The 14,277-nt window shown below is 74.8% G+C and overlaps 1 protein-coding gene across 1 annotated transcript; it reads right to left on the reverse strand.

The window, feature by feature from the left end:
- Positions 1-2,854: 2,854 nt before the first annotated feature.
- Positions 2,855-8,169, reverse strand: PPM1K (protein phosphatase, Mg2+/Mn2+ dependent 1K). Its single transcript, XM_029068046.2, has 6 exons — positions 7,680-8,169; positions 7,189-7,289; positions 4,361-4,526; positions 4,091-4,235; positions 3,315-3,449; positions 2,855-3,109 (listed from the first exon to the last, which is right to left on the reverse strand). Exons 1-6 carry the CDS (start codon positions 8,135-8,137, stop codon positions 2,978-2,980), a joined length of 1,137 nt encoding a protein of 378 aa, XP_028923879.1. The 5' UTR covers positions 8,138-8,169; the 3' UTR covers positions 2,855-2,977.
- Between the last annotated feature and the right edge of the window lie 6,108 nt (positions 8,170-14,277).

Here is a 14,277-nt window from a genome sequence, read left to right on the forward strand (position 1 = left end):
AAGCGCTCACGCGGATACTAATAATTTTGGTATCCGTCGGGCGCCTACTCGAATGGCAATTCAATAACTCTGGTATTGAAGCGCTGACTATACTAACAACTTTGGTATTTAAGCGCTTACTGCAATAGTGATTTCGGGGTCGAGGTGCTGACTCCGATCATTTAATAGTGTCGGTATCTGTGGAGCGCCTACTCGGTGCCAAGCACTGTCCCGAGCGCTGGGGAGGACACGGGGCGATGGGGTCGCCCCACGTGAGGCTCACGGGTCTCAATCCCCGTTTTCCAGATGAGGTCCCTGAGGCCCGGAGAAGGGAAAGGACCCGCCCGCCCGGCGGGGCCGGAACCCGAACCCACGACCTCCGACCCCCAAGCCCGGACCCTTGCCCCCGAGCCACGCCGCTTCTCACTGTGAACGGGAATGAGAGACGCAAGGAAAAGCACTCTGTGCCGAGCACCGTGCCGAGTGCTGGGGCAGACGGGTCGATCCCCCGCAGAGCTCGCGCTCTTCGTCGTCCCCGCTTGGCGGAGGAGGTCGCCGAGGCCCAGGGGAGCGACCGGCCCGGGGTCACGCGGCGGAGCGGGGATTCGAACCCACCGCCTCGGACCGCCCAGCCCGGGCTCCGGCCGCCGAGCCACGCCGCTTCCACCTGTATATTAGAGATCACTTCCGTTCATGTCGGCTTCCTCCCCCGGCCCGGAATCTCGTGGGCAGGGAAGGCATCGACCCCCCTCGCGGGGGGCCGCGCCCGCCCCCGGCGCTCCCTAAGCAGCCCCGACGCGGCCCGCTCCCTCGGGGACAGAAGCGACGCGGTCTCTGCGATGGAGCCGGGGAGCCCGACTCGGTCGCGTTTATTGAACGCCTGCCGTGGGCGGGGCGCCGTACCGAGCGCCGGGAAGAGGACCGTGGAACGGTGACGACGACGGTGTTCGGGCCGAGCTCTCTTCTGCGCGCTGGGGGGCGGCGGGGGGGAGATACGGGGTCATCGCCTCGTCCCCCGTGGGGCTCGCGTCTCCGTCCCCCCGTCTTACGGACGGGGGAACCGAGGCTCAGAGGAGCCGAGCGACTCGCCCCGGCCGTCGGGTCGCGGAGCGGGGACCGGAGCCCGCCACCTCGGCACTCCCGAGCCCGGCCTCTCCCCGCCGCTCCCGGGGGTGGACGTGTCCCCTTCCCACGATGGGCTCACAGTGCGGGAGGGGAGACTTAAATAGAGATGAATAAATTAGAGGCGAGGACCTAAGCGCCGCAGGGCCGGGAGGGGGCGGAGGAGGGGAGAGGGGGGGCCTGATCGGGGAAGGCTCCTCGGAGGCGGCGGGACGGGAAATATCCGTCAGAGACTTCGAGGTCGAGGTCGGCCGGTCCGCCCCCTGCCGGCTTCGTGACCGCGGGCGAGTCCCACAACTCCCCGGGGCCTCGGTTTCCCTCCTTTGAGAGGGGATTCCCGACCCCCGTCGTCCCTCCCCCCCGGACGACGGGCCCCGGGCGGTCCCCGGGCACCGTGCGGCCGACCCCACCGGGCCGCCGTCCGCCCCGGAGCTCGGCGCCGAGCGAGCGCTCGTCCGTCCCGTCGGCCCGGTCGTCACCCGGGAGGCGGGGGGGGGTCTCGAGGACGACCTTTCGGGTCACGGTCCGGCGACGGCCTTTACCGGGCGTGAGCGCCGGGGGGTACGCGGGGACGAGAGACGCGCCGCCGGGGGGACGCCAGGGTACCGTTTTGGGCCCGTTGCGTGCGGCGGGGGGGGGGGTCCCGCCCGCTCCCCCGCCACCCGACCGCCGCGGCACCCGCCGCCTCCCGGCGGGCCTCCGCTACGGCGCCCCGTGCCCGGCGGGGGCTCGGGAGACGCCGCCGCCCGGGACGGAGGCCCGGCGGGCCCCTCGGCAAGGGAGCATCCAGGAGCCGCCCCCGGGGCTTCGGACGGCGCCCCTTTCCCAGGCCCGGGCGGCGGCGTCCACGCCAGAGCCGCGACGGAGGGGCAGACGGCGGCGGCGGCGACGTCCCGCTCTCCGACGGGCGGATCGGTCGGCCGGAGGGAGCCGGGGGAAGAGGCCCCGTTCCCGGGAGGGACGGCCTGGGGCGCCGTGCCGGACCTTCGGGGCGAGGGGGCCCCGTGCCGAAGGCTCGGGGCGAGGGGGTCCCGTGGACGGTCCCGGCCCCGGAGGGGCCGGCACGGGAAGACGGGCCACGGTCGGACGGGTCGGTCGAGGGCGCGCTGCGGGCGGGGCGCCGGACCCGACGCCCCGGCGGGGTCGCGTCGATTCGGGGGACGCGATCCCCGCCCTCGCAGGCCCGAGGATGCGGCGTGGGAGACGGAGGGCCGTCGGCGGGCGACGTCGGGGGAGCCCCGGCCGCGCGCGGAGCGCCGCGCGGGCCACGGGGGCGACGGCGCCGGCCCGGCCGCCCTCCCCGCCCCCGGGGAGCTCCCGGTCGAGAGTGGGACTTGCGGCGACGCGACGGTCGAGGCCGGGAGCCCCTCGCGGGCGGGGGGGCCGCGCCGTCCTCGCCCGACCGCTCGGTCCGGGGCCCCGCGGCTCCTCCGGCGCCCTCGGCCCGTCGCGGGCGGGGAGCGCGTTCTCTCCCCCTCTCCCCGGGAAGCGCTCGCTCCGACCCAACGAGCGGAGGAAGCCGGGTAGCGCTCCGCGCGCGAGAAGCGCGCGGGAGACGCCCTCTCTCACGTGACGCGGAGACGTCCGCGCTCGGTTTAAATACCAGACGGCGGGGCGGGGGGCGGTCGGCGGGGTCCCGTCGGTCGACCCGGGGGAGGCCGGGGGTCGGGCGGAGCGTCCCCCGGCCTCCTCCCGCCCTCCCCTCCTCCCCCCCCCCCCCGCGGAGTCCCGGGGGCCCCCGGCCGGACGCCCCCCGCCCCCGGGAGGACCCCGCGACCCGACGGAGACCGGGCGGGCGAAGGGAGAGGCGGAGGAGGCCGGGGCGGGCGCGGGGCCCGGCGGGCCCCTTTATCGGGGCGGGGGGCGGTCCGGGGCGTCAGGCCCAGCGTCCGCTGGAGGCGAGGCCGCGGCTGAAGGAGAAGCCCACGTCGGAGGCCTTGTACTTGCCCCAGGCCCCGAAGGGGACCACCACGGCCGTGCTGTTGTCCTCCGCGCCGAACTGGATCGCCTGTCGTCCCCGCCGAGACGGGGCGGGCGGACGGAGAGCGGGGGGGCGGGCGTCAGGGGGCGGGGGGCGCCCGGCCGGCGGGGACGCGGGCGGAGGGGGCGGGGGGGACCCGGCCGGGGGTCGGGGGGGGGTCACCCGGGGGGGGGGGGGGAGGCGGGCGGGATCGGCGGGGGGGGGCGGGGGAGGCCGGGGGGGCGGGGGTCACCTGGTCGGCGAGGACGCGGGCGGCGTCGGCGGGGCCGGGGGCCTGGCCGACGCAGTCGCAGATCTCCTGGCTGTTGACGGTGAAGTTGACGCCGTCGGTGGTCAGCACCAGGAACCCGTCGTCGCCGTGATTCAGCTGCCGTCCCCGGGGGCCGGGGAGGGGAAGGGGCGGGAAATGAGCGCGGCCCCCGCGCCGGCCCGTCCGACGCGGTCCCCGCCCCCGCGCCGGGGGCCGGGGCCCGGGGGGGGCGGGCCCCCATTTTACGGGGGATGAGGATGACCGTCCGAGGATTAAGGAGTCGTTACGTGCCCACGCCGCCCCGAGCACCGGGGGGGAGCTGAGGCGACGGGGCTGTGCCAGGCTCCCGGCCCTCGTCCCCATTTTGCGGACGGGGGAACCGAGGCCCAGAGAAGCGCCGTGACCCGCCCGGGGTCACGCAGCCGACCCCCTTCCGGCCCGCGAGCCCGTCGCCGGTCGGGGACGGTCTCCGTCCGTTGCCGGACCGGACCTCCCGGGCGGTCGGCGGGGCGCTCCGGAAACGGGCCCGGAGGAACGGAGGCGGCGGGGCCGGGATCGGAAGCCACGACCTCCGCCCCCCCGGGCCCGGGCCCTCCCCGCCGCGCCGCTTCTCCGACCCGACCTCCGGCCCGGCCGCTCGAGGGCCGGGATGGCGTGGGCCGACTCGGCCGTCCTCGGGGGTCCGCCCCCCGGCACCGTCGCCGTCCCCTCCCGGGCGCTTAGCCCGACGCCGCGCACGCGGGCCGGGCCTCTCTCACCATGATCCTTTTGGTCTCGGGCTCGGCGATCACCCCGCTGGCCTTGAGGTCGAGGTCGCCGATGCTGCGGGTCATGGCCAGCCGGCCGTTGACCAGGGGCTGCCCCAGGCTGTTCCAGGCCACGAACCCGCCGCTCCTCTTGATCCTGCCGGACGACGAGAGGGCCGGGGGTGGGGGCGGGGGGGCCGTGGGGGGCGGGGGGCGGCCGGGGCCGGCGGCGCGGGCCCGGCGGACCGTCCCCGGGAGAGAGGGGGGCGGGGGGGCGGGTACCTGGCCTTCTCGTCCTTCCTCTCGGGGGTGTGGTCGGTGGTCAGCTTGAGGGGCTTCCCGGCGCGGCAGAGGAGGGCGCGGCTGTCCCCGACGCTGCCCACCACCAGCTCGATGCCGTCCCGCAGCAGGGCCACCGTCGCCGTCGTGCCCGACGTCTGCCCGGCGCCTGGGGGGGGGGACGACGCCGCCCGCACGGGCGCGGGTCGGGGGCCGCCCGGGGGGACCGGGGTCCGCCCGCTCCGTCGTCCTCCCCCGAGCGCCCGGGAGCCCGGACGCTCCCTCGGGGCGGGGGGCTCGTCCGGCGACCCGGTCGGACCGTCCCCGCCCCGGCGCCCCGGACCGGGCTCCGCGTACGGAAGGGCGCTCGGCGGACGCCCCCCGTCGACGGAGCTCGGGGACGGTCGCCCTCGGGGACGCCCCACGGGAGCCCTTGGCCGACGGCTCCGGGCCCGGCCCCGAGGCGGATGAGAGAACCGTTTCGCTCGTCGCTCTCCCGGTTCCTTTCGGGGTTTTGTTAAAGGTATTCGACTCTTTTCCGTACGATGAGAACGCCGGCGCCTGTCGAGCGCTTACTACGCGCAGGGCACCGTTCTGAGCGCCGGGGGGGATGCGGGGTCATCGGGTCGTCCCCCGGGAGGCTCGCGGTCTTCATCCCCGTTTTACGGACGAGGGAACCGAGGCGCGGAGGGGCCGGACGAGCTGCCCGAGGCCGGGCGGCCGCCGAGGGGCGGGGCGGGGATTCGAACCCGCGGCCCCGGACCCCCGAGCCCGTCCCGCCCGCGCCGGGGCGGCTCCGGGCGGAGCCGTCCGGCCCCGACCCCCGTCCCGCGTGGGGCTCACGCTCTCGATCCCCGTTTTCCGGGTGAGGGGACCGAGGCCCGGAGAAGCCAAGCGACCCGCCCGGGCAGACCGGCGGCGGAGCGGGGACCCGAACCCGGGTCCTCCGCCTCGCGGGCTCCGCGCGCCCGGCCGCGCCGCTCCTCGAGCGGAGGGACCCGGCCGAGGTCCGCGGACGGAGGGGCGGCCGAGCCGGGGACGGGGATCGGGTCCTCCGGCCCCCGGGCCCGGGCCCTCTCCGCTAGGCCGCGCCGCTTCGCCGGGCGGAGGGAGTCCTCCGCGGACGTCTCTCGGGGAGGGAGCCCCCTACCGTCCTTGCGCGGCGGGTGGTCGTCGTCCGGCGTCCCCTCGGCCTCCCGCCGGGGGAGAGGGGTGGGAGCGGGGCGGGCGGGTCCGTTGGGGCCGGGTCCTAGGTGGCCCCCCGGGAATCTCGCGGCACACGGGGCTTTTGATAGCCCCGACCGCCCCCGCCCGCGGGCCGGGAGGAATCCCCGCCGGCTCCCCGCTCCTCCCCTCTCCCTCCCCGCGGGCCGAGGGAAACCGGAGCTTCCCAGCCCGGGGGGTTTGCGGTCTGGACAATTCCCAGACGGGAGACTCCCCCGGGGCCGGGCCCTCTCCGTCCCGGAGGACCTCCGCCGGTCTTGGAGTTTCCGGCCCGGTCCAGCGGGCTGGACGGCTTCCCCTCCACGGAGCCCCCGGTCCGAGGAAGCGGCGGTCTGGAGCCGTCCCCCCCCCCCCCCCCCCGGTCCGGACGGTCCGTTTTGGAGCACCCTCCCTCTTGGGGGTTGGGATCCGCAGGGTTTCTGTTCCGGAGGCGCCCCCCCGCCCCCCGATCTGACGGGTTTCCGTTTCCGGAGAGCCCCTGGCGTTTTATCGGCGTTGGGTTTCACGGCTTTTGCTCTGAGGAGTTTCTGGTCCGGAGAGAGGCCCCCTCTAGCCCGGTCGGGACGGTCGCCCGTCTGGAGAGCCCCAGATGTGAGGAGGTTCTGGTCCGCAGGGTCCCCGGGCCGGACGGTTTCTCTTCCGGAGAGCCCCCGGTCCGAGGACTTGGCGGTCGAGGGAGACGCCCCCGACGCCCGCTCCGGAGTTTCCGTTTCGGAGGGCCCTCGGTCGATCGGTTTCGGGTCCTGAGAGTCCCCGCGCTGGACCGTTTCCCTTCCGGAGGGCCCCCGATCCGAGGAGCGCGCGGTCTGGAGAGATTCCCCCGGCCCCAGTCCGGAGTCTCGGTTCTGGGGCGCCCCGGGTCCCGGAGTCTCCGATCCGGACCGTTTCCGTCTCCGGAGAATCCCCGGTCTGAGGAGCGTCCGTCTGGAGAGATCCCCCGTCACGATCCCCGTCCGGACGGTTTCGCGCGGGGAGAACCCCTGGTCTGAGGGGTTTCTGGTCTGGAGAGCCACCGGCCCGGACGGCTTCTCTCCCGGCGAGGCCCCGGTCCGGACGGTCCCTCTTCTGGAGGGTCCCGGGCCGGACGGTCGCCCTCCTGGACAGCCCCCGGTCCGAGGGGTTTCCGGTCTCGGACGGATCCATCCCGTCGGTCGATGGACTGGAAAACGACCCGGCTCACGGGTCTCCTCGGAAGGCTGGCTCCCTACCCCGATCCCCGCCTCGGCCCGGCGCGCGGGCAGAGACGGCCGCGCCCCGGAAAGGCCCGCGGAAAGGCCCGGGGGACCCGGGTTCCCGTCCCGGCTCCGCCGCTCGTCCGCCGGACAGGTCGCCCGGCTTCTCCGGACCTCCTCACCCGCGAGACGGGGATTCGATCCCCGTTCCTCCCCCCCCGCAGCTCAGAGCGGGAGCCCCACGCGAGGCCCGAGGACGCGCCGTCCGCCCCGGCGCTCGGCGCGGCGTCCGGCCGAGAGCGAACGGGGAACGGACGGCACGGCGACGGACGCCCCGAGCCGCTCCTTCGGCTCCCCGGAGCCCCCCGCCCGGCTCCCCGTCCCCACCGGGCCGGCCCACGCCCCCGCGGGGCCGGGCGGGCGCCGCCGACCCACCGTCCGCCGCCAGCCGAGCGCTCCGGGCAAACGCTCGGTCGATGTCCAGGAACGCCCCGGTCAGCACCGCTTCCAGGTCGTCGTCCTTAGCCAGGGAGTCCCTGCCGAAAAAGCCCCGGATGAGAGGCGGGCCGAGGCCGAGGCCTCGGCCCGAGAGGGGCCTCGAACCGCTGCCCGGCCTCGGCCTCTGCCCCGGCCCTCCTCGGCTCGGCCCCGAGCCAGGCTAACGGCGCCGGCGTTCTCCCCCCGGCCTCCGCCCTCCCGCTGGGGGACCCTCCCGGGCCTCCCCGGCCGCCCCGGGGACCCCGGCCCCCCCGGGGCCCCCGCCTCTCCTCGGGGCCCCGTCTCTCGGTCAGTCGTATTTACGGCGACGTCGCCCCCGGCGGCCCCGTCCCCCCCGGGGGAATCCCGTCCCTCCCGGGGACCGGCGTCTCCCGGGGACGCGGACCGTCCCGCCCGGGGGGGCCCGTCCGTCCCGGGGGCGGCCGTACAGGATGTGCTTCTCCATGTGGGTGTTGCAGAAGTCGGCGGCGGCGGGTCCCCCGTGCCCGTCGTAGACGGCGAAGTAGAGGAGGCGGTCGCCGAGGCGGGCCCGTCCGTAGCGGTCCTCGTTCTCCCGCCGCCTGCCGATCCGGCTGGCGCAGCCCACGTTGCGCAGGCTGAGGCCGGGGATGGGGCGGCCGTAGCGGATGCTGGGCGGCAGCAGGATGGGCTCGTCCAGCCGGTTGTCCCAGGCCCCGAAGGCGTCCCAGGCGGCCGGGGGCCGGGCGGGGGGCCGGGCCGGAGGCGGGTCCGGGGCCCGGGAGGCCGGGCGGCGCTGCGACGCGGAGCCCCGGCGGGCGCGGGGGGCCGGGGCCGGGGCCGGCGGCGGGCGGGAGGCCAGCAGGGCTCGCCGGCGGGCCTGGCTCCCCCCGCCCCGCGCCACCGACAGGAGGGCCGCCGCGGTCATCGCGCCGGCCCGGGGCCCCGCCGGTCTCGCGGGCCTGCGGCGGAGAGGGAGAGGGGTCGGGGAGGGACCGGGGGCGGGGAAGAGAGAGGGAGGGAATGAGACGGGCGGAAAAGACGGGGAGCGAATGGCCGGAGAGAGACGGGGGGCACGGAAGGGGCGGAGACGGGGGGGGGGGGGGCGAGGACGGAGCCGTAGGGAGGGAAAGGGAGAGCGCGAGAGGGGTAGGAGAGGGACAGAGGGGCCGAGAGAGAACGGGGAGAGACGGAGAGGGGCCGGGGGGGGACGGAGAGGAGGGAGAGGGGAGCGAGGGTGGAAGTTACCGCCCGCGGGAAAGGGCCGACGGGCCCCGCCCGTCCCCGTGAGCGGTGACCCCGGGCCCGGACGGAGACCCGTCGGACCGGCTGCTCCTCGGGGGGCGATGAGGTCGGGCCCGGTGCCCGTCCCCCGCGGGGCTCACATGCCCATTCTCCAGAGGAGGTCGCCGAGGCCCCGAGAAGGGAACCGAGCGGCCCGGGGTCACCCGGGGTCACCCGGGCGGAGGGGCCGGCGCCGGAACCCGGGTCCTCCTGACGGCCGGGCCCCGGCGCCGGCCCTCCGGCCCCGTGACCCGTCCCAAGCGCCCGGGCCGCTCCGCCCGGGGGGAGAGGGGACGAGACGGTCAACGGCCACCCCGTCTCCCCGTGACGGAAAAGCGAGCCGACGGAGGAGACCCGAAGCTCCTCGGGGGCGGGCGTCGTGGCGACCGACCCCGCGGTCCTCCCCCGAGCCCTCGGTACGGTGCCCCGCACGTGGCAGGCGCTCCGTAAACAGCATGACGACTCCCCCATTGGAGCGGAGGGGTCTACTGGGCGGGAAACGGGTCGCGTCGTCGTTCCCTAGTGCTTAAGAGACCCCGAACGCTTCCCTTCGTCCCCCGCTCCCTCGGATCCGTCGTCTCGTCATCTCCACCCACGTCCGTCCCGTCCCCGCCCCCCCCCGGACCGACCGTCGGCTCGCTCCGGGCCGGGGACGTGTCCGCCCGCTCCGCGCTCCCGTCGGTCGTCCGTTCGGTGACCTCTGTGGGGCGCCCGGCTCCGCGCGGAGCGCCGTACTAAGCGCTTGGGACGGACGGTAGGGCTCACCTCCTCCGGGAGGCCCCCCCGGACCGAGCCTCTCCCTCCCTGCCCTCTCCCCTCCCCTCCCCTGGGCACTCCGCTCGTTCGTACAGATTTCCATTACCCCGTTTATTCCGTCAACGAGGCGTCCCGCCCCTCGGTTCTACTTAGCGCGGTCCGAGTGGCCTCGGTCTCGTCCGTCCGTCTCCCCCGACGGGAGCGCGGGCCCGTGGGCGGGCGGGGACCGTCTCTGTCCGTCGCCGGACCGTCGGCGGGTACCGGTCGGCGTCCGTCGGGCGCCCGCCCCGTGCGGGGCGCCGTCCTCGGCGCCGGGGGAGGTACGGGGCCGTCGGTCTCCGTCCCCGTCCTCCGGTGGAGGGAACCGAGGCCCGGCGACGTCGAGCGACTTGCTCGTACCACGGAGGCGGTAGACGCCTTCCCCGGCCCGACGGGGGCCCGCGGTTTGGCGGGTGCGGGGCGCCGCGTCGAGCGCCCGGGTCTGGGAGTCGGAGGTCGTGGGTCCGCGTCCCCGCTCCGCCGCCCGTCCCCCGGGGGGGGGGGACTGCGGCCGAGTCACCTCGCCGGGCCCCGGTGGCCTCGTCTAACAGTCGTGATGACGATAACGACGCCGGTATCCGTTAAGCGCTCGCCGGGTGCGGAACGCGGTCCTAAGCGCCCGGGGGGGCCCCGGGGGGGGATCGGGTCGTCCCCCGTGGGGCCCCCGGTCTTCAGGCCCGTTTTCCGGATGAGGTCGGTGAGGCCCGGAGAAGCGAATCGGCCGGCCCACGGTCGGGCGGCCGACGGAGGGCCCGCGGGGGGGATCCGCACCCGTGACCTCCGACTCCAAAGCCGGGGCCCTCCCGTCGAATGGGGATTAGCCGTGCGCGGCCCCCCGTGGGGCGAGCGGATGAACCCCGTATCTCCCCCGGGGCTTCCGAGGGTGCCCCGCACCTGGCGGGCGCTTAGCCGATACCGACGTTATCGCTGCGGGCGCGTCACTGGGTTTCTCCGGGCCTCGGTGGCCTCATCCGTAAAATGGGGACGGAGACGGGGAGCCCCGCGTGGCCCAACCCGATGCCCTGGGATCTCCCCAGCCACGAGGGCGGGGCTCGGCACCTGGGAGGCGCTTAGCGAATACCACCATCGTCACGATTAGTATTATCAGTATTAGTATTATTACCGCTGTGCCTGTCAAGCACCGGCCCGAGCGGCGGGGAGAGGGAGGGAGGGCAGGCAGATGGCAAAGGTGGCCCACGGTCCCGGCCGGGCTGCCCCTGCCCCTGCCCCTGCCCCGGCCTCCTCTACCTGCCCCAACTGCCCCTGGGCCCGCCCCTCCCACGGATGCCCCCTGACTGCCCCTGCCCCCCCCCCCGCCCTTCACCTGGGCCGGGATCCGGAGGGCTGCGGGGGCTGCGGGGGGCGACGGCGGCGGGGCGGTCGGGGGGTTGGGGGCGGTCGGGGGGCTGGGGGCGGGGGGGGGGCTCCCTCCGGGGAGTGACGGGGCGCGCGGGCCAATGGGAAGGGGGGCGGGGCGGCGGCCAATGGGGGCGCGGCGGCCGAGCGAGCCCCCCCCCGAGGGGGCGGGGCTTCGGGGGCGGGGGCCAATGGCCGGGCCCCGGCCCGCCCGCGCCGGCCAATGGGCCGCCGGGGGGGGGAGGGAGGGCGGGGCCGAGCTGCGCACGCGCGGCCCGGGCCTCCTCTCTCTCTCCCTCCCTCCCTCCCTCCCTCCCCCGCCTCGGGGAGCCGGGCGGGGGGCGGGGCTGCGCGTGCGCGACCCGGGGCCCGCTCGCCTCCCCGCGCGTGCTCAGTAGAGGCCCCGCTTTGCCCGGGGAAGCCCGGGGGCCGCTTGGGCGCATGCTCAGTATGGGGAGGGGCCTAGGCGGGAGGGGAGTCGGTTTCACTCGAGGCGGGGAATCTGCGCATCGCCTCCTCCCCTCCCCCCCCCCCCCAGGACTGTCTATGCGGGGGGGGGGGGGGTCGCCCCCCCCTTTCCCCACCCCCCACGGCCCCCCGTCTGCTGGGTGACCTCGGGCCAGTCCCTTCCCTTCTCTGGGCCTCAGTCCCCCCATCCGTCAAACGGGGATGAAGCCCCGCGAGCCCCACCTGGGGCAGCAGCCGTGCCCAACCCCATGGGCTTCTAATGACGATCGTAACGATGGCATCTCTTAAGCGCTTACCGTGATGACGTCGGTAGCCGCGAGGCGCTTGCCAGACGCGCAGAGCGCTGCGCCGGGCGCTGCGGGAGATCCGGGGTGTCATCGGGCGGTCCCGCCTGAGACTCACGGTCTTCGTCCCCATTTCACAGATGAGGCCGCCGGGGCCCAGGGAAGTAGAGCGACTCGCCCACGGTCACCCGGCTGACGAGGGGCAGGGCTGGGATCGGGACCCGTGACCCCTGACTCCCAAGCCTGTGCTCCCTCCACCGGGCCACGCGGCTTCTCTGAGCGCTTTCTCAAGCGCGTATCCTAATAACGTCGGTATCTGCTAAGCGCTCGCTCCGTGCGGAGCGCCGTCGTAAGCGCCGGGGGAGACAGAGGGTCATCGGGTCGTCCCACGTGCGGCTCACGGGCCTCATCCCCATTTTGCAGATGAGGGAACCGAGGCCCGGGGAAGCGCGGCGACCCGCCCACGGTCACACGGCTGACAAGCGGCGGAGCCGGGATCGGGACCCGTGACCTCCGACTCCCGAGCCCGGGACCTTTCCGCCGAGTCGCGCTGCTTCTCCGTCCGCCCCGGCACCCGGTACGGGGCCGGGCCCGGGGTAGGCACCCGACGGACACCGTGAAGATAACCCCGAGGGACTCTCGCGGTTAGGAAAGAATAACGATAATACTGATAACGTTGGTGTCGGTCAAGCGCCTGCTATGTGCCGAGCACCGTTCTGAGCGCCGGGGTGGACCCGGGGGGAATCGGGTCGTCCCACGTGGGGCTCCCGGTCTTCGTCCCCGCTTTACGGATGAGGGGGCCGGGGCACCGAGAAGTGAAGTGACTCGCCCCAAGTCACACAGCTGGCAAGCGGGAAAAGCAGCGTGGCTCGGCGGCGAGAGCCCGGGCCTGGGAGTCGGAGGACGTGGGTTCCGACCCCGGCTGGGCCGCTTCCCTGCCGGGCGACCCCGGGCGAGCCGCTTGGCTTTCAGGGCCTCCGTCGCCTCATCTGGCCAACGGGGATGAAGGCCGGGAGCCCCGTGTGGGGCGAGCCGATCGGCCGGCGCCTCGCGTCACCGCCGCGGCGCTTGGCCCCTAGCGAGCGCTCGACGGATACCGCGCCGACGGATCGTCGTTAGGGGGCGGGGGGGCCGAGGAGGAGCCCCCTGAGAGAGACGGGGGACGAGCGGCCGGGGAGACGGGAGGAGGACCGGGAGAGGACGGCGTCAGGGCAGCCGAGGGGTCGGGGGAGGTGGGGATGAAGTAGGGGCCGTGGGATTTGGCAAGAAGGAGAGAACGGCGATCGTATCTGTTGAGCGCTTAACAATAACGTCGGCAGCGGTTAGGCGCCTGCCGGGCGCCGGGCGCCGTGCCGGGCGCCGGGGGACGCCGGGTCGTCGGGCCGTCCCACGTGGGGCTCACGGTCTTCGTCCCCGTTTTACAGAGGAGGCGACCGAGGCCCGGAGAAGTGAAGCGACTCGCCCAGAGGCACCCGGCTGGCAAGCGGCGGAGCCGGGATTCGAACCCATGACCTCTGACTCCCGAGGCCGGGCCCTTCCCCCTGAGCCGCGCTGCTTCTCGGCTGAGCGCCGGGCACCCCTCTGGGTCCCGGCGGAGACGGAAGGTCATCGGGTCGTCCCGCGCGGGGCTCCCGGCCGTCACCCCCATTTGACGGAGGAGGCGACCGAGGGGCCGATCCGAAGGCGCCATCGTCATAACTCCGCTAACCGTCCGACGATCGTCCCGGCACACGACTGACGGATGACGACGGCATCCGGTAGAGCGCCTCACCGGGTGCCGAGCGCTGTTCTGAGCGCCGGGGCGGATGCCGGGTCATCAGGCCGTCCCGCTCGGGGCTCACGGTCTCCATCCCCGTTTGACGGATGGGGGCACCGAGAAGTGAAGCGACCCGCCCGAGGTCACCCGGCCGCCGGGTGGCGGAGCCGGGATCAGAACCCACGACCTCTGACTCCTAAGCCCGGGGGGGCTTTCCACCGAGCCACGCTTACCCTGCGCCACGTGAACGCCGTACCGGGCGCTGGGGCGGACACGAGATCGTCGGGTCGGACCCGGTCCCCGCCCCCGGTGGGGCGCGCCGTCTCGGGGGGAGGGAGAAGGTGTATTTGGGAATGACGACGACCACGGTGGCATCTGTTAAGCGCTTACCGCGTGCCAGGCGCCGTACTGAGCGCCGGGGTGGATACCGGCAAATCGGGTCGGACGGAGTCCCCGTCCCCCTTCTCCCCGCTTTCCAGAGGAGGTCACCGGGGCCCAGAGAAGCGAAGCGACTTGCCCAGGGTCGCACGGTGCCTACCGGGTGCCGAGGGAGCACCGCACCCAACGCTTTGAGCTCGTGGTGGGCAGGGGCCGTCTCTCCTCATTACCGGATCGTACTTTCCCGGGCGCTCGGTACAGCGCTCTGCGCACAGTAAGCGCTCAGTAAACAGGACTGACTGGAGGAATAGAGGTTAACCAGGTTGGACACGGTCCCTGTCCCCCGTGGGGCTCCCGGTCTGAGCGGGAGGGAGAAAGGGGTATCGGGTACTATAACGATGGCCCCGGATAATGACGACGATGCCGGGATCCGTGAAGCGCCTACTAGGTGCAGAGCACCGTTCTGAGCGCCGGGGCGGACGCAGGGTCGTCGGGTCGTCCCGCGTGGGGCTCCCGGTCTTGGTCCCCATTTTCCGGAGGAGGGCGCCGAGGCCCGGAGAAGCGAGGCCACCCGCCCGGGGTCCCGCGGCTGACGGGCGGCGCAGCGGGGATCCGGACCCGCGACCCCCGACTCCCGAGCCCGGGCTCTTTCCGTTCGGCCACGCCGCTTCTCTAAGCACGTTATCCATTAAGCACGTGCTGTGGGCCGAGCACCGTTCTAAGCACCGGCAGTAGCTCCGTGTGTCC

The sequence above is a fragment of the Ornithorhynchus anatinus genome, chromosome 6 (genome assembly GCF_004115215.2).
Source record: "Ornithorhynchus anatinus isolate Pmale09 chromosome 6, mOrnAna1.pri.v4, whole genome shotgun sequence".
Classification (NCBI taxonomy): Eukaryota; Metazoa; Chordata; class Mammalia; order Monotremata; family Ornithorhynchidae; genus Ornithorhynchus; species Ornithorhynchus anatinus.

What these genes read in the sequence shown, in the direction of transcription:
- PPM1K (XM_029068046.2), bottom strand. Translation starts at nt 8,137, where the DNA reads ATGACCGCGGCGGCCCTCCTGTCGGTGGCGCGGGGCGGGGGGAGCCAG. An exon ending in AGGAAGGACGAGAAGGCCAG is followed by an intron (nt 4,236 to 4,360) that starts GTACCCGCCCCC and finishes GTCGTCCGGCAG; the next exon opens with GATCAAGAGGAGCGGCGGGT. An exon ending in CCCGCGTCCTCGCCGACCAG is followed by an intron (nt 3,110 to 3,314) that starts GTGACCCCCGCC and finishes CGGGGACGACAG; the next exon opens with GCGATCCAGTTCGGCGCGGA.